This window comes from Formica exsecta, unplaced genomic scaffold (genome assembly GCF_003651465.1).
Source record: "Formica exsecta isolate Colony F162 unplaced genomic scaffold, ASM365146v1 scaffold122, whole genome shotgun sequence".
In the NCBI taxonomy this organism is placed as follows: domain Eukaryota; kingdom Metazoa; phylum Arthropoda; class Insecta; order Hymenoptera; family Formicidae; genus Formica; species Formica exsecta.
In genome coordinates, this window is record NW_021848556.1 from 189697 (window position 1) to 205318 (window position 15622).

Here is a 15622-nt window from a genome sequence, read left to right on the forward strand (position 1 = left end):
TTATGTTATTTCAAACACGTGCGGTTAAAAAGTCTTTTAAAGTTGCGTAGACCGTCCCGCCTAGAAAGCTTAAAGCTATGATTATATAAATATAATAGATTGTCAGTGGACTAAAAATTCTATAGCAAAATCAAACTAGAAATGTTTCCAAGTAAAACGGTTTTTTTTTTTTTTTTTTTTTTTTTTTTTTTTTTTTTTTTTTTTTTTTTTTTTTTTTTTTTTTTGACAATTTGCGCGAAACAATGTCACACAATTGGCTATCAATTAGAATAATTTTCGGGACTTAAAAAAAATCTCTATTCGATAGCCAATAAATACAAACGATCGAAATATCGAATAGTAAAATACTTTGACAATTCGATTATCCGAATATCCCTAGAACACAACCATTGGTTATGGAAATATCCGTTAGAGGGCGCGACAGCACAGGCCGTGCGAAGGACGACTCGGCGAGTGACGGCGGATCGTCGAAGGGAGGGGCGGCGGGGATAGAGAGGTGAGGAGGGTGGCAGCACGACCGGCGTTTCAGAGCCGCGTATCGGTAGTCGCGAGACGAGACAGTCGGTGACGGGTTGCGGTCGTCTAGTGTGGCGTAGTGTGAACAGTTTTTCGATCGCCTCCTTCCCCCTTGTGTTCAAAAATGAGCTGGCAGGATTACGTTGATAAGCAGTTGCTCGCGTCGAGATGTGTTACCAAAGCGGCGATTGCCGGACACGATGGCAACGTATGGGCGAAATCCGAGGGCTTCGAAGTGAGTACAATTTCAAAAGAGAATACTCCGACAAACGCGCGCGCGAGAAAGAGGGAGAGAGAGAGAGCGAGTGAATGAGAAATAACTGAAGTGCGAGCGAGAAAGAGAGAGAGAGAATGAGTGACGGGGCGGATAAGAACGCAGGGAGAAGCATCATACAGCCGGTAGCACGCCCCCTCGATAAAAGGGAAAGTGCGCGGAGTAAAGAGAGCCCTCCTCGATCGCGAGTAAAACGCGCTTTGTCGACGCGAGAGAAAGAGACAGAGAAAGCGCGAGGACAATGAAAGAGCGAGAAGGAAGGAGAAAGAAAAAGAGAGAGAGAGAGAGGACAGATGCTCCGGCGAGATCGTCCGCGCGGCTCGCCCGAACCTTCGTTCGAGCTCCCTGTATACGAACCGGTTCGACCGAGCGTCGCGCGGCATGTCGTCCGTCCGTCGGTCGGACTTTCTAACCCCGAAATGCAAGTGCCACGTAGACGTATCCGGCTCGCCAGCCAGCCGGCCGGCCGGTCGCGAGGCGACCGTCGAGTCATCGTCGTCGGCTTCCGCGAGAGTCCGCGGGAGACGACGACGGACGGGGTCGCACGCTCTCGGGGGCGGCGGACATGTTTCGCTCTGACCGGCTAGCTCCATCTTTCTCTCTCTTTCTATCTGTCTATCTATCTATCTATCTATTTATCTCTCTTGCGCTACGATCCCCGGAGGTGCCCGACGAATCGATCGACTCGAGTCAAGTGCACGAGTGCCCTCGTCGACGAGACGATTTCCCCGTCGAAATCGACGACGGCGAGAGCACATGGGGCGTGCGTCGCGTGAGTAAGCCGGCAGAGGATCGATTCGTGTATCGAGCGCCTCGGACAGGGTGTGGCAATAGGTATTCGCTCAAAAATTCCTCCCGCCTTCGGGACGTGCGGCGCTTCGAAAAACCGGTGCCGATGATTTCAGCGACGGGACGACGACGACGACGACGACGACGACGACGATGACGATGATCTTGCGTCACACCTATGGGAGAAACGCGACGAATCTTACGACGAGGAAGCGATCTCCCATCGTTCGGCAAAGAGATGGGCGTTTGTGCGGAGACACGATTTTTCCGAAATGAAGCTTATAACGCACGCTTTCTCGCTCGTTCTCGAAATCTATGCAACGGTTTTTTCGGCGACGATGGCGACGCTTAACATGGCCGCCTTCTATCAACGCGCCGGGCACGTTGCGCTGTCGCATCGCGACGTGGAAATGGTGGTCCATTGTCTGCGATCACGACGTTTCTTAATCGATGACCGAGCACGATCGCGGTCGACGTGTAAGCTTGTAGTATCGGTGAGTCCGCGAGGATTTCCGGGCGAGAACGAGCATCCGCCGGACGGGGCGAATCGAATTTTTAGGTTAGCCTGGCCGACGAGCGTAGGCACGTAGGCGCGAGAGAGGTTGTGCGACCGAGTGGGACTGTGGGATGATCTTTCTTTTTTTTTTTTTTTTTTTTTTTTCTTTTTCTTTCCGCAATCCCCGATGGGTGTTTCGTCACGAGTATCCGGCTCTAATAAAGCTTTCCGGATATTATCGATATTGTATTACCGTCGAGTGTTGACGATACTACTTGTCGTTCGTCATTTTATTTTTTTCGAGCTAAAGTCAAATACTTTAATTAATCTTTTTGTTTGTCACATACGTTTCATTTTACATTACATGCTTTGCTGGTTTTTAGCAATAATAAAAGCGAAACGTCTGATAAATTTATTACCTTTCTTAATCCGCACTTTGATAAGGACAAAGTCGACAATCTTCCTCAAAGAGACATTTTTATCAACGATTATGATTAAAATCGATAGTTGTTATTTAATATTTTTTTAAAATTATTTTCCTAGTAAATTGTTATCTCTGCATATAATATATATATATGCAGAGAGAGTGTAGTCATATTTATAGGACTTTCATAATCCTCCATTTCGTTTCACGCAACTGCAAGTTACTCGATGATTCTTGTCCAAATAAATATTTTCAAGAAAAATCCAGATTCTCTTTGAATTTTCCTTGTACGAAAATGTAAATTAGCTACAATTGCAAGGTGATGTTTCGTGCGTCTTCAAATCATGAGGCTAATAATAACGATGATTACAGGAAAAACACGGCACATTGCGAATCTTAAACCCGTCAATTACCACGTGTGAGAGATATTTTTTCGTCGTTTAGGACGTTTCTCGACTTCACGGTAACCCCGTCTTTCCTAATATTTTGCTCAGACTTCTATCGCGACTCTCTCGTTGTCGCACAATGGTCGACTCTTGAAAAAGGAAAATAAAAAAAAAATAAAAAATATGTTTCTTCTCGTCTCTCTTTCTTCGAATCGCAGTGAAAGCGATTGTGATCGACGCGCCCTCCGCGTTGCACTTTCTGAAACTCGTCGCGAATCCTGTCGGTAAACCTGTCAGCGGGGATAATCATCGCGAAAGACTTCGGCTTCTCGCCAAGTTGGCATTGAAACCGGTTCGGATCTCGATGCCACCGACATGCGGAAGTGATGTCTACGTTCGTGACAATGGATGCAAAACTGGTGGAGATTGTTGAATCGTTGAATGTCGATTGATAGGATTAAGGGAATAGAGGATTAAGAAAAATTCTCTTTGCGACTTCAGAAAGAGAAAGAGGTTAGAGTATATAACAGTAAGAGATTCTTATCTTCCAGACAAAAAATGTGGTTCCTTTATCTTTTTTTTTTCTTTTTATCAAGAGATCGTTCTCGGCATAAAATATTAAAGTTGATTGATATATTTAAGTGATTCTTCCCGAAGCGATTAAATTATGTAGCATTACGGCTAGAAAGAAAAGAAAAAAAGAATTACATCAAAAGCTCGATATTAAATCTAATTTCTTATATAAGAGAGACTATATTTAAAAATTCTCTCTCTCTCTATCTCTCTTTCTCTTTCTAATAGCTATATATTATATAGATTAGATTAGAAACGCGACGGAGAGAATATCAAAACTTTCGTTGAAGAGCAAAAGCAAAACAGAGCAGAGAGAATGGAGTAGCTTTTAGCTGATCGCGGAAACTGTTCCCTCGCAGGACAGTCGTCGATTAGATTAGGATAGGTTAGGAGTGCGGTCACACATGGCTACTCTTACTGAATTCATGGCTAGACGAGAGAGATCGGGAGTTAAGGTCACCGCCAGCTGCAGCCTGTGGCCCCGCGCGCACTTTCCGGTCGCAAAAATGGCGATGCCGGCCGGCAAAATCTCTCGCAGTGCTGTGTCGCGAAACCGGGTGCATCGAGGAGCCCGATTCGGGACAAGGCCTTCGCCGAGATCGGATATATAAATTAGCACTCCTTATAAGACGGAAACGTCAGTGCTGGAATCACTTCTTCGGGTACTTCGAGACGGGCTACGAACGCGAGACACGACCTTATTAATCGAATGGCTCCAATTTTATTTCCTTGAGATTAAATGGAAGAGAACGATCGTGTGCCTTCTTTTCGCGTCTTGAAACTAGTAACGCTCCTAATAACGAAGGATAAAATTTATTATGCAGCAAATTAGAGTCCTTTTATTGTGTGTGTGCAGTTTAAAATATACATATATGTATTATAAAATTTTTTATTCCTTTATATATTTCTATTTTTTATTTCTGTTTATATATATGTATGTATATCTCGTAGTGTGCAGTTTAAAAAAAATATATATTATTTAATATTTAATACATTCTTTGTATCTCAAACATCTCTGAAAATCTGAAGAATTGTGCTCGTAATTTTATCCAAAAGATAAGTTATAATAGTAAAGTTTTACTTTAATTGACGCAAGCGATAAGATTTTATTGCATTCTAGAGTTTATATTCGAAAATTATCGATGAAAAAGATAGAAGAATTAAAAATTGATTATTTTTTCCATAGTTAAAATAAAATCATAGAAGGAACATACCTTGCATTTATCACACGATTAATATGATTCACCGTTGGAGGGTTTCTACAAAGTTACAATTCCTTCCTGATTAGCTCGGTGTTAATTATCGCAATTTATTTTCTCGATTGACGAGAGAGGATCAAGCTGACGAGAGTGTTCGTTAATCCGGCTTGTAAAACCAGTTCAAACCGGATCGACAAACTTTTAACCTTTTAGCTGCGAAAATGTTCTCTTTGAACTTTTGCAACCGTATGATACACAATCTTGATTTATTTTCTATCAATCAGCATAAAATGACATTACTATAGTGTATCAAGCTATTAGCTATCTTGTGTCCTTATACATAAATATATTTTTAAAAGATCTATATATATATATATATATATTTTTTTTTTATATAATTTGTTCATAAAATATTATATTTTATGTAATCTTATCGTTTAAGAAAAAATTTACGGGCTTAATCTCGACGTTTGTACTTGAAGGATTAAACCAGAATATGAAGCATTAGCTTCGACCGAATGATTCATCGCTCTCAGGGCCGTACCACACCGGAAGGTGGGCCCGTGTCACCCATCTCGGGGTCTTATCATGACTCACACGCCTGGTTTAGCATTCTCAAACCGTCTCAAATCGATATGCCAGAGGGGACACTATTCTCGTCTGGCCCGACGAGAATATCTCCCAAGTCCGGACGCTGCTAAATATAAGTAGCGCAAAACGAGTCGCGGAATTTTGTTTAGCGTCTTCGCGATCATACAGTTGTTGCAGAGACAGCTTGTCGAAGTTCGATGACTCCGAGTTAATTGTTCTCGAACGATGCGTTTCGATCGCGCAATCAGATGCGAATGTTCAAGTGAACTTCTCTCTATGCACGATTATAAATATTATTATTCTCTTCCCACGCTTCGTACGCTTGAAGCGAGTTTAGAGTCTCCTCTTTCGAGATACAATTTTTTATTCGTCATACATTTTGGAAAATTAATAAAAGGATGACTTTAAACTTTATTCTGCAATAATGATATTTAATATCAAGCGAAATTATAACAAAATTCTGAAAAAAGAAGATGTTTGATTTATAAAAACTTTTTTAGCAGTTTTAGGTTTACGTCTATGCTTTTCATCTATGCTTTTTTTTGACATCTTTTGTGATTTTTCGAAAATATAGTAAGCGAGCGAAATAATTAAATATGCACGAACGGCATTGTCATCACCGAGACGATGCGAGAAACAAGCTAGAGTTAAACAGAAAGCGGACATTATTTTCCCGCCAACGCGCAACAGGATAAGATATTCTTGATGGTGTGGCGTACTTTATCGGCTCGCTGATAAACGTGGGACGAGCTTTTTTCCGTTATCGATACGCAAGCCAAGGAAAAACGTAATCATATAGTTCTGACTCATAAACGTTACGCCGAGCGGATGATAATACGTGACATTAAGAAGCAATTAAATACACTTTGCAGATTCGTGTATTGCGATTATGTATATTAGGATAAGAAAATTAAAGAAGACACTAAAAAGATTTTTTTTTTTTTTTCATATACCACACATTAAAATAGTGAATCTTAGCGAGGATAACGAGAGATAAATCTTTTCTACGTATCGTGAGCGGAAAATGCAAAAGTTAAACGTTCTTTCTCTCGATTAATTATTTCTACGTCAAGTTATACAAAATCCATTCCTCAACGAAAAAAGCTTGTCGTATCTATTTTAATTATTAAATAATCTTAAATATAGAGAGAGCTTAGCGATAAATCAATATTTCGCTGAAGTAAGTTCCGTTACGTGAAATTGATCAAAGAATAAAGCACTGTTATTTATCGAGGTAGAGAAAACAACTTCGACAGAATTTTGTCAAAAAGATCCGATTTTCGCGAAGCGTATTTTGAACTTTACCGGAACGTATTTAATGTGACGTTTCGGCGGAAATAGCATGCGAGGGACAACAAAGCAAGCCTCGGGCGTGAGCATGAGCGTGAGAAAGAAGACGACGGTCTGCCGTACAAAGACGTTCGTAATCGGATGCACTTATAGTTCAAGGCCGTCTTAGATCATCCCGGATTAACTGCAACGCGCCGTGGACATTTAGGCGTGCATCGATCCACTTTCACGGACGCTATCCGTCTACGTCACTCTTTATGGAGAGAATAGCTCTCTCTTACAACGTCTCGTGAAGAATAGCTAGCTCTTCGCGCGCTCTTTAGAAGGAAGAAAAAGGAGACGCTTATTTACATCAGAATTTATCGAGTTTTCCTCCGTGTTGAAAAGAAATCCATTTTCTAAATTCATCAAAGAAATCCGTGACTGAAGAATCGACGGAGGAAAAAGTTCGAGGGCCATCGAGCCATTTCACATCGTGTCGCTTTTGCTTTTGCGAAATGAGAGAAACTCGTTAAGACTGTAGATGTGTCAGCTTCGACAAGGCTCGTCGTTATCAAGCCTTATGTAACTATTCTCGATTGCAGTAGTATACGATCGATTCGCTGACATGAATTATGTGACTCTTATCGTTCATTATCTCTCGTCCATGTCAGCCTATCCGTCAGATACAAAAGGTTAAAGGAGTAATTGACTTTGAGACACTTGACTTTGAAATCTGTGATCTTTTCTCGGAGATCTGTCACGTGTATATATTTCCAAGATATCCCTCCCGGGAACATCGCGATGTTTTTTTTTTAAGTCTTCCTTTATCGCATCTATCGCCAGCAATAGAGGAACAAATTCTTTTTTCATCACATTCTTAGAATTTGCAGATGATTTCTTCGTAATATGAAAAAAATATCATTATTGCATTGGAGTTTAATGTTTCATATTAATTATTTCGACGATGTAATTTTAAATTTTATCCACAGGTAGCAATAACATTAAAATATAAAATAGTAACTTCAAAAATACGATATGATCGTTTCTTTATCCGCGAGCCATGAAATGATATATTAACTGCCCCAACTTCAACATATTTCACAATAACATGAATCATCTTATATTTTCAAGTTATTTATAATCAGAATTGTTTTATACTACCGTGGAAAAAAACTCTACATTGTTTCCAAGTAGCCGGGACGTCAAGCACAACTCTCTGGCGTGATGACATTATTAACAATAATTTCATGAGCACAAACGATTATGATAATTTAACGATAAATAATTACGGGACGTTTCTATTTGCTCATGCGCACATTAATAATCCTGTATCAGATTTAGAAAAAAAAGGGCAGAAGGTGTCAACAATGTTTGCTATGCTTTTTCACACGCATAAAAAATAGATTAGCATGTGGATTTCGCGGAATTCATTTGACATGCTGTGTCTCTCAAGTAATATCGCAAGTACAACTCGATAGCGAACTTAAAACTTTTCGCAGAAATAAATTTTCGATAGGAAACGTCGCACGGAAGGGAAGGGGGGGGGGAGAGATGATGCTGGTTTGGCAACTAATTCTGCTCTTATGAAAATTCCAGTGACGTTATCTGTGCATCGACGATATTGCATCTTTCATACATAAGTTTGATCCTCGGATAATCTTGAGATACCTCAGATCGCGGACTCGATAATTGCGGCTGGGTATGTTATCGATTGCTCGAGATACACGAGATTGTTCCATCAAAGAGATGTATTTCCGCGTAATTAACATTCTTGTATTATTACTTAAATTTTTTCCTTAAAATTTAATCAGTCCCAAAATAATTTCGCAATTATTTAAAAGTCTCAGTGAGAATCGAAATGCAGAATGAAAAACAAAATAATTATATCCCTCGAATTAATCTCAAAAGAACGAATCCATAATGCGATATTTAAATCTTTATTATATTTCTGATGTATCTAATTTTAAAAATAATTTTTTAAGTCCTTTAATCATGGGAATGAGGTGGAAACGATTCGATTTATATTGGATCATAAAGAAGCATTCTTCGATAGACAATGCGCGCAGATGCTTATTTATACATTTGCAAGGTTCGGGAACATCTGTGCGAGAATAAAATAGAGAAATAGACAGAATGTAGTATTTCTAAATACCTAGGTTCCAACACAGATTCACTCTTGTATGTGTGTATTCAGCATGAATGACGGGAGACGATCGTTTGTTTGCAGATTGCCACAAGTACCGGTGTGCTCGTTCTCGCGTAATCAAGAGTCAACATCACGGTTCGCAGTGATATAATAATAGATAATGTCGCAAGCGCGCGTGATGTGCGCGTATTTTACTAATAAATGAAAGCCGCAAAGGATAGCTGCTCCCGTTATTCTCCCTCTCTCTCTTTCTCTCTCAATTCATTCATTTTCTTCGTTGAGGAATTTTTCATTGACAGTTTTTTTCTGTGGAAAGAATAATATTAAAAGAATAAATTTTCATTTTTTATGAATATTATTTTTAAATTAACTTTTATATAAAAGAATAATTTTTATATATTAATTTTGTGTGTATAACAGCATAAGATTTTTATGATTAATTTTGAGAAATAATAGATTTTTATTCGAAAAGTGCGTGTCTTGTTTTTAAATTAAAGAATCTTTATTCTAAATTTAACGAATGTCTAAACCAAAGTCTTGTAACGTACGTCCTATAATCTCGTATAATAATAATATAATATTCTCTTATATGACGTGGATGGTCGTAGCTCCCGGGATTTACATTCCTCTGAAAAGCTTAAACGCGTTATTACGTTGTCACTGCGCCATCACTGATAATATAAGAGGCTTTTCTCTCTATTTTCAGGTAAGTAAAGAAGAGCTCGCGAAATTAGTGCAGAGCTTCGAGGAGCAGGACATCCTGACGTCGTCGGGCGTTACCTTAGCCGGCAGCAGGTATATCTACCTATCAGGCACGGACCGTGTGATAAGGGCAAAACTTGGCAAAATCGGCGTACACTGCATGAAGACGACGCAGGCCGTAGTTGTCTCCCTATACGAGGACCCCATACAGCCTCAACAGGCCGCATCTGTCGTTGAAAAACTGGGCGAGTACCTCGTGTCCTGCGGCTATTAGGTCAGTATGATAATAAAGAGACATTTTAATCCTCGAAATAAATCGTCGCGATCGCGATTTCGTTATCTTATCGCGAGAAATCCGGGAAATATTTCGTTTCGAAAATATGTATTTTAAATTTGTACAGAGATTCTTACTTTCGCGCAGATATAGGTAGCGGAGATATTTTAATCTACCTCCTTTATAAATTCGCGCTCGAGGGATCTTTCCAATCTCGCTTACGAACAAAAGTTTTCGATCCTGTATTCGCTGCGTCTGCCTGATGATGAAATTTAATTAACTTTACAAATACGTGAAAGAATCTGCGTTATTATAGAAAGTACTAAGATATTTAAACAGGTCAACGATACCACGAATATTCTTAGCAAATTAATAAAGTATTATTATTATTTTCAAGAGAATTATTATCTTCTATATTCAAATATTATATTTATATTATTATTTTATATCAGAGTATTATATATTATACAAAATTTGTATAAAAATTTCGGATCGAGTAAAATTCATTCTTCATCGAAATTGTTCGATTTCCGATCATTCAGCGCGATATATTTTAATACTGCCAAATATTTTTTAATTCGGCTCCTATCGTCAGGATTCATCAGACTCGTGGCGGTAAAATTTTACGAAATGCTCTTCATTTTATCAAATGTTTCTTCGTAGAACGAGTTAGACAAGGTCTCACGGTATGAGCTGTCTTGCCTGAATTGTACATGCACATCTCTCGCTCAGACACCGTCACTAAACGTATCCGCGTGCGAAATCGGGTGCCGGTCCGCGTCGCTGATTAACGCGACGTTTATTCACGACTCCCCCTCGCATCGATTTAACCGACGAGTTTCCCTGCCGCAGCCGCTCGTCGTGTATTACGGGCTTATCATTATCGGCTTGTCACTCAATAGCGCATCCCGCGACATACTCGCGAGGAGAGAGACGCTCCTATTGTGCGCTCCGTTGCGTTTTCGCGCGTCTGTCAAGCATAACTGTGGAAAACATTCTCTCCTCCTCCATCGGGTCGTTGCTTCGCACTCGTCTACGTTCCTGTAATTCGCGTAAATTGTAATCGACAACGCGCATTTATTCGAAAAGAGAGTACTCCCGAACGACTAGACTTGAATTTTCTAGAGTCTGTCGCTTTATCGAAAGTTTTACCCTTTAGGTAAACTTATCCGAGCTTTTATCGACTTCTTTATATAATGACTCGAGCATTCTCACGATTATAAACATTGATCAAGAGTCTATATAAATCTAATATTTTTATCATAATAGAGCTATATAATATAATTATTATAGTATATATCCAGTACAATTGATTAATATGTTATACACACGATATATTTTTACATGTTATCATATCTGTCTACATGCAAAATGTTCGAATTTTAACACAGCCTGCATATGTAGGGCGAAAAATTATATATATAAAACAGTATAAAAAATCGATTTTACCCGGTTATTTCTCGTGACGGGATTCAACATACGATTGCACTTTGTGAGCGCTTTGTCAGCATAGATTACTCGCGCCCCTGATACTCCAGTATCGCAAATTCGAATACAAGCCGGTTGTGTGCATACATGCTTCGCTTGTGTACGCGAACAAATATCCGTATATCGCATTCCGATAATCGAACGATGAACGACCAACAGCGTTACTCGAAACGGAGGAAATAACGCGCCTATTAATGAGACGTGTATAACGGAATTTAAATAATTTAAATGATAATTTAAATTGTTGATAATGAGATTAGAAATAATTTAGAAAGTCGTTTGCAATATTTTCCGGAAATTACCAAAATATGAGCGGCATTTTCCGACGTTAAATATCTGGCTAGTTAGTCTTATATCTTGTAGTAAGTTGAATAATTATTGAATCTTTCATACAATATTCGTAGAAAAATGAAATCGAGCTCTTCTGTGAGAGTATGACGAGGCGAATTTTCCACGTCATCGTCCATTCGTCGCGAGACGTTCGAGCGACGAACAAATGATCTTGGTGACACGGCGGTGTTCGAGAACGCTCGGTTTTCAGGCGACACGACGCACAGCTCTGCGTGACTCACGCGGATAATTCTCGGCGAACGTTTTAGCTTGATATCAGCTTGCCGCGATGACTAATCACGCTGCACTTGCGTATTCGTATCAGTCGCGACATGATAAATATTTTCTCTCTTTTTTCACGAAGAACGCGAAGAATGTCGCTTCTATTCGCGAATAAATAATTATTCGCGTTAAAATCGCATCTAAAAAAAAAAAGAAAATATGGATTAAATTCCGATGTAAAAATTCTCCGATTGTCACTGTAAAGGAGAAAGTGGGATACCGATTGTATCTTTGTAAAGCTAAACGTTAGATTCCACGTGTCGCGACTACCGCGTGTTTATCTTATCAATTCCATTACACTCCGATGATATAAATTAAATGGACTGTCTCTTGCGGCTTTGAACTGTACATTTTTTTTTTCCTGATCAATATAAGCCGCGAGATTAAAGTTCTAATCTTCCCATTTTTATATCTAATCTCGCGATTAATTAAATAATATTACGCGATCACGTCCGCAACCGACTAACCCGCACTCTAATCCTGCTTTCTGTTGCAGTAACCTCTGGGACCCAACACAAATATCTAATATTAATAATAAACGATATCGGTCGATTATTTTAATGAACAGCGAATGGAATGCGCCATGCCGCGCGAGTCGCGCCGGAACTGCCGCAAGCCCTGCCGCGCGACAACCCACGAATGAAGAACAGCAACAACAGCAACAACACACAGAGCGACGACAGTAGTAACCACTATCATTACTGCTCCAGTCATCAATCTCTTCTCTTCGATTTCTGTTTCTTTTTTTTTTCCCCTTTTTTTTTCCACCCTTTGGAGTTGACGCGCAGAGAACGGGAAGAAAGAGGCACGCGCGCGAATCTACGCATGCACCATACGTAAACAACGAGATGCACCCTTCTTCCCTTTCCCCTCTCCTTTCTTTTACGCAATCTGACATTCTTGCGGCCTCCTTTTAATCCTTTTCGGAGCTCTTCTCTCACAAACGACAAAACACGTATACGTACTTAAGCATCTACAGTTAAGATCCTCGTAGGCGCGTGTACTCGGTGGTGCGTGACAAGCGCGAACGTCGAAAAACGTATCGGCACGTATGATCGTTATGCCGATATCCCGATATCATTGTGCCACACACCTGCTCTCTATGCTCGCAAACTCCGCGAACGAACGGCTGTGACGATGCGCGAGATCGCATATCCGAGATGACGGATGAAAATCGATAGCGCAACGATCAATACCGGAATGCCGATACCGTACGGTGATAGAATGATATTGTGCATCACGCGTGATGACATCGACGTCGCGGGATTCGATTGTGTAGGATTTGCGAGCGATCCGCGCGCGTGCTATTCTCGAAAGAGCGCGATAAATTGCGACAAACGCGCGTGACGAATTCTTCGCGATCTTTTCTCACAACATCTGATCGAGTGTCTTTTTCCCATCGGAAAAATAAAAGCATGAAACGCGATGGATTGTGAAGCGCGCGTCGCAATTTGTCGCGCGACGAAAGCGACCAGCAGCGAGGCTCTTTGGACGCGAGACGTCGCATCTTCCACTTTTCGTTCAGCTTTTTCTTCGGAGGGGAAGCGCGGTCGTTTCCGCGCGAGAAATTTGGCTGTCCTCGTTTCGAGGACACGTGTCCGCGGGTCACGCGTATGCGGCGTACGCGGAAGCGATCTCTTCTTGTATCATACACTCAACACACCCGCTTCGTTCACGCACCCAGCTTCACGCGCGCACAAAGTACATCGACGATCGATTGACGAATATCAAAGAGAGAGAGAGAGAGAGAGAGAGAGAGAGAGAGAGAAAACGTGAAAGAGAGATGGAGAATAAGAGAGTGGAAAAGAGAGAAAGAGCGCGACACGTCGAACTTTTGTGACCGCTTACGCGGTGTTTCGCTGACGAAAAAAAAAAAAAAAACAATACACACACATATACACGTATGAATTAAATATAAGAAGTAATGATAATAAATAATAATAAACTATTGTGTGTTAGGCTTACAATCTTTTTCGTAGGGCACGAAAGGGTGAGCGCGCGGGCGAGAGTATGAAAGAGAGAGAGAGAGAGAATAAAAGGTATAGCGAGTATTAGGGAAATTTGGTAAGGTTGAGAAAGAGAGGAAGAGAAAAAGAGAGAGCAAGTATGAGGAACGTTTGGGATGAGAGCGAGGGAGAGAAAGGGATAGTGCGAATGGGAGATGCAGAGTGAGAGATAAAAAGAATGATCGATGATCGGAAAAATCGATGGAAAAGGAATTGATTTTGAAATCGACTGCGCGAGCCGAAGAAGATGAGAAGAGAAAAAGAGAGAGAGAGAGGAAGAGGTGAATGAGAGAGAGCGAGAGGTAGAGAGAAAGAGAGAGAGAGAGAGTGAGAAGAGAGCAAATGCGAAAGTATAATGATGGCGATAACGATGGCGGCGGCGATAATAACATGATGATGATAAAACGATGACAATGCGGGCGAGCATGCGGCAGCGGGTGATACGGCACGGATTGGCCGCAATCCTGGCCGCCTCCCCCATCCCCCCAAGAATTGATACGGTCCTTTTAGCTATTTACTGTCTTTATTATTGCTATGTGTAAGAAGAATAAAACAAAATGGCGAACGATGTGTCATAAACTGCTGAGATTTTTATCGATGAAAAGGTGAGAGAGAGAGAGAGAGAGAGAGAATAAGAGAGAAAGAGAGAGAGAAAGTCGCATAAAAAAAAAAAAAACACATTCACACCGACATTTATAAACACATTTACACGCACATGTACAGCCACATTTACGCGTGCATGCGAGAATAGTGTTTTACACAGCAGATGCATTCGCAGGTATATCGAGCTATAGCGAGATTTCTCGAAAAGGTCCAGCAAACGAGCCTAATAAAGATTACCTTTAGTGTCAGCTTTCGAGAAGTTCGAGCAGAAGGGGGAGGGGGGGATAACGGCGTAATAAGAGGATAAATTTTTTTCTCGATTAGTTTATATTTCGGTTATAAAGACGTCTCTAATCTAGTTTCAATCATTAATATGCATTTATACATGAGAACGCCGAAATTAATATTTCGTTATTAATGTTTCGCAATTATTAAATATTTTTTTATTTCACTCTGTTTTTTAATATAAAATATATTTTATATACTCCTTTCTCTCCGACCAACTCTTTACCATTCCGTCAACAGAAGATGTACGATAGGATATATCGCCGGAAGCCTCCGTCCGACTCCCTTCGTACGTCTCTACGTCGGATAACGAGTTCATTATCATTTGCACGCGAGGATCGGTCCTGATCAGTGTTTTTATTCGCGCTCTTATCCCCCTGTCGCGGTCTTCTTATCTTGGCTCGACTCGCCGACGTCAGCATCGCGCGGTCGCGTCGTCTTATCTTTCGCTTTCGCATCCTATGCGTCGGTTTTCTCGGCCTTTGGGGAGTCTCCTTCGTTTACAAACGGTTGACAAACAAAAAGCGAGAAACGCGATACTATACGCGGCATTCGTCGGCAATCGACTGCGCGAGAGAATCCATTTCCGAGAAAGAAGAAGAGGAGGAGGATTCCTCCTCTCGTACGCGAAAATGAATCGACGGTGTATCCGCGAATTCCTGCCGTGTATCTGTAAGCGCGTATTCATTCGATGCACGGTGAACAACCTCACGCATACACACACACATACACACAGCATGTACACACGATACCGCTATCAATTATTACTACTACTATTACTCTACTCTACTGCTACTATTATTACTATAATTGGTTGCTTGTCGATTCGTCTGACGCCAAGCAGCGGCCCAAACTACTATGTAACGATTTTTATTGATAACAAAGGAAGGAATAAACATTGAAGTAAAATAATTGTAATAAAAAAGAAAAAAAAAACGAAAAAAAGACGAAGTGACTCCTACATAGGTACTCGTATCACAATCTCG

At 40.7% G+C, this 15622-nt stretch overlaps 1 protein-coding gene across 2 annotated transcripts; it reads left to right on the forward strand.

Annotated features, from left to right (window-relative positions):
• Positions 1 to 505: 505 nt before the first annotated feature.
• On the forward strand, positions 506 to 14323 carry LOC115244986 (profilin). 2 transcript variants are annotated; one of them, XM_029823038.1, is made up of 3 exons: positions 506 to 751; positions 9373 to 9642; positions 12311 to 14323. In XM_029823038.1, exons 1-2 carry the CDS (start codon positions 641 to 643, stop codon positions 9640 to 9642), a joined length of 381 nt encoding a protein of 126 aa, XP_029678898.1. In that variant the 5' UTR covers positions 506 to 640; the 3' UTR covers positions 12311 to 14323. The 2 variants fall into 2 exon arrangements, with proteins under 2 accessions (XP_029678898.1, XP_029678891.1); XM_029823031.1 differs by having other exon boundaries at positions 510 to 751; positions 12239 to 14323.
• The last annotated feature ends 1299 nt before the right edge of the window (positions 14324 to 15622 follow it).

Excerpts from the sequence above, each read along its gene's own strand:
- LOC115244986 (XM_029823038.1), top strand. The coding sequence starts at position 641 with ATGAGCTGGCAGGATTACGTTGATAAGCAGTTGCTCGCGTCGAGATGT. Across the intron at positions 752-9,372 it reads CGAAATCCGAGGGCTTCGAA|GTAAGTAAAGAAGAGCTCGC; the intron begins GTGAGTACAATT and ends CTCTATTTTCAG.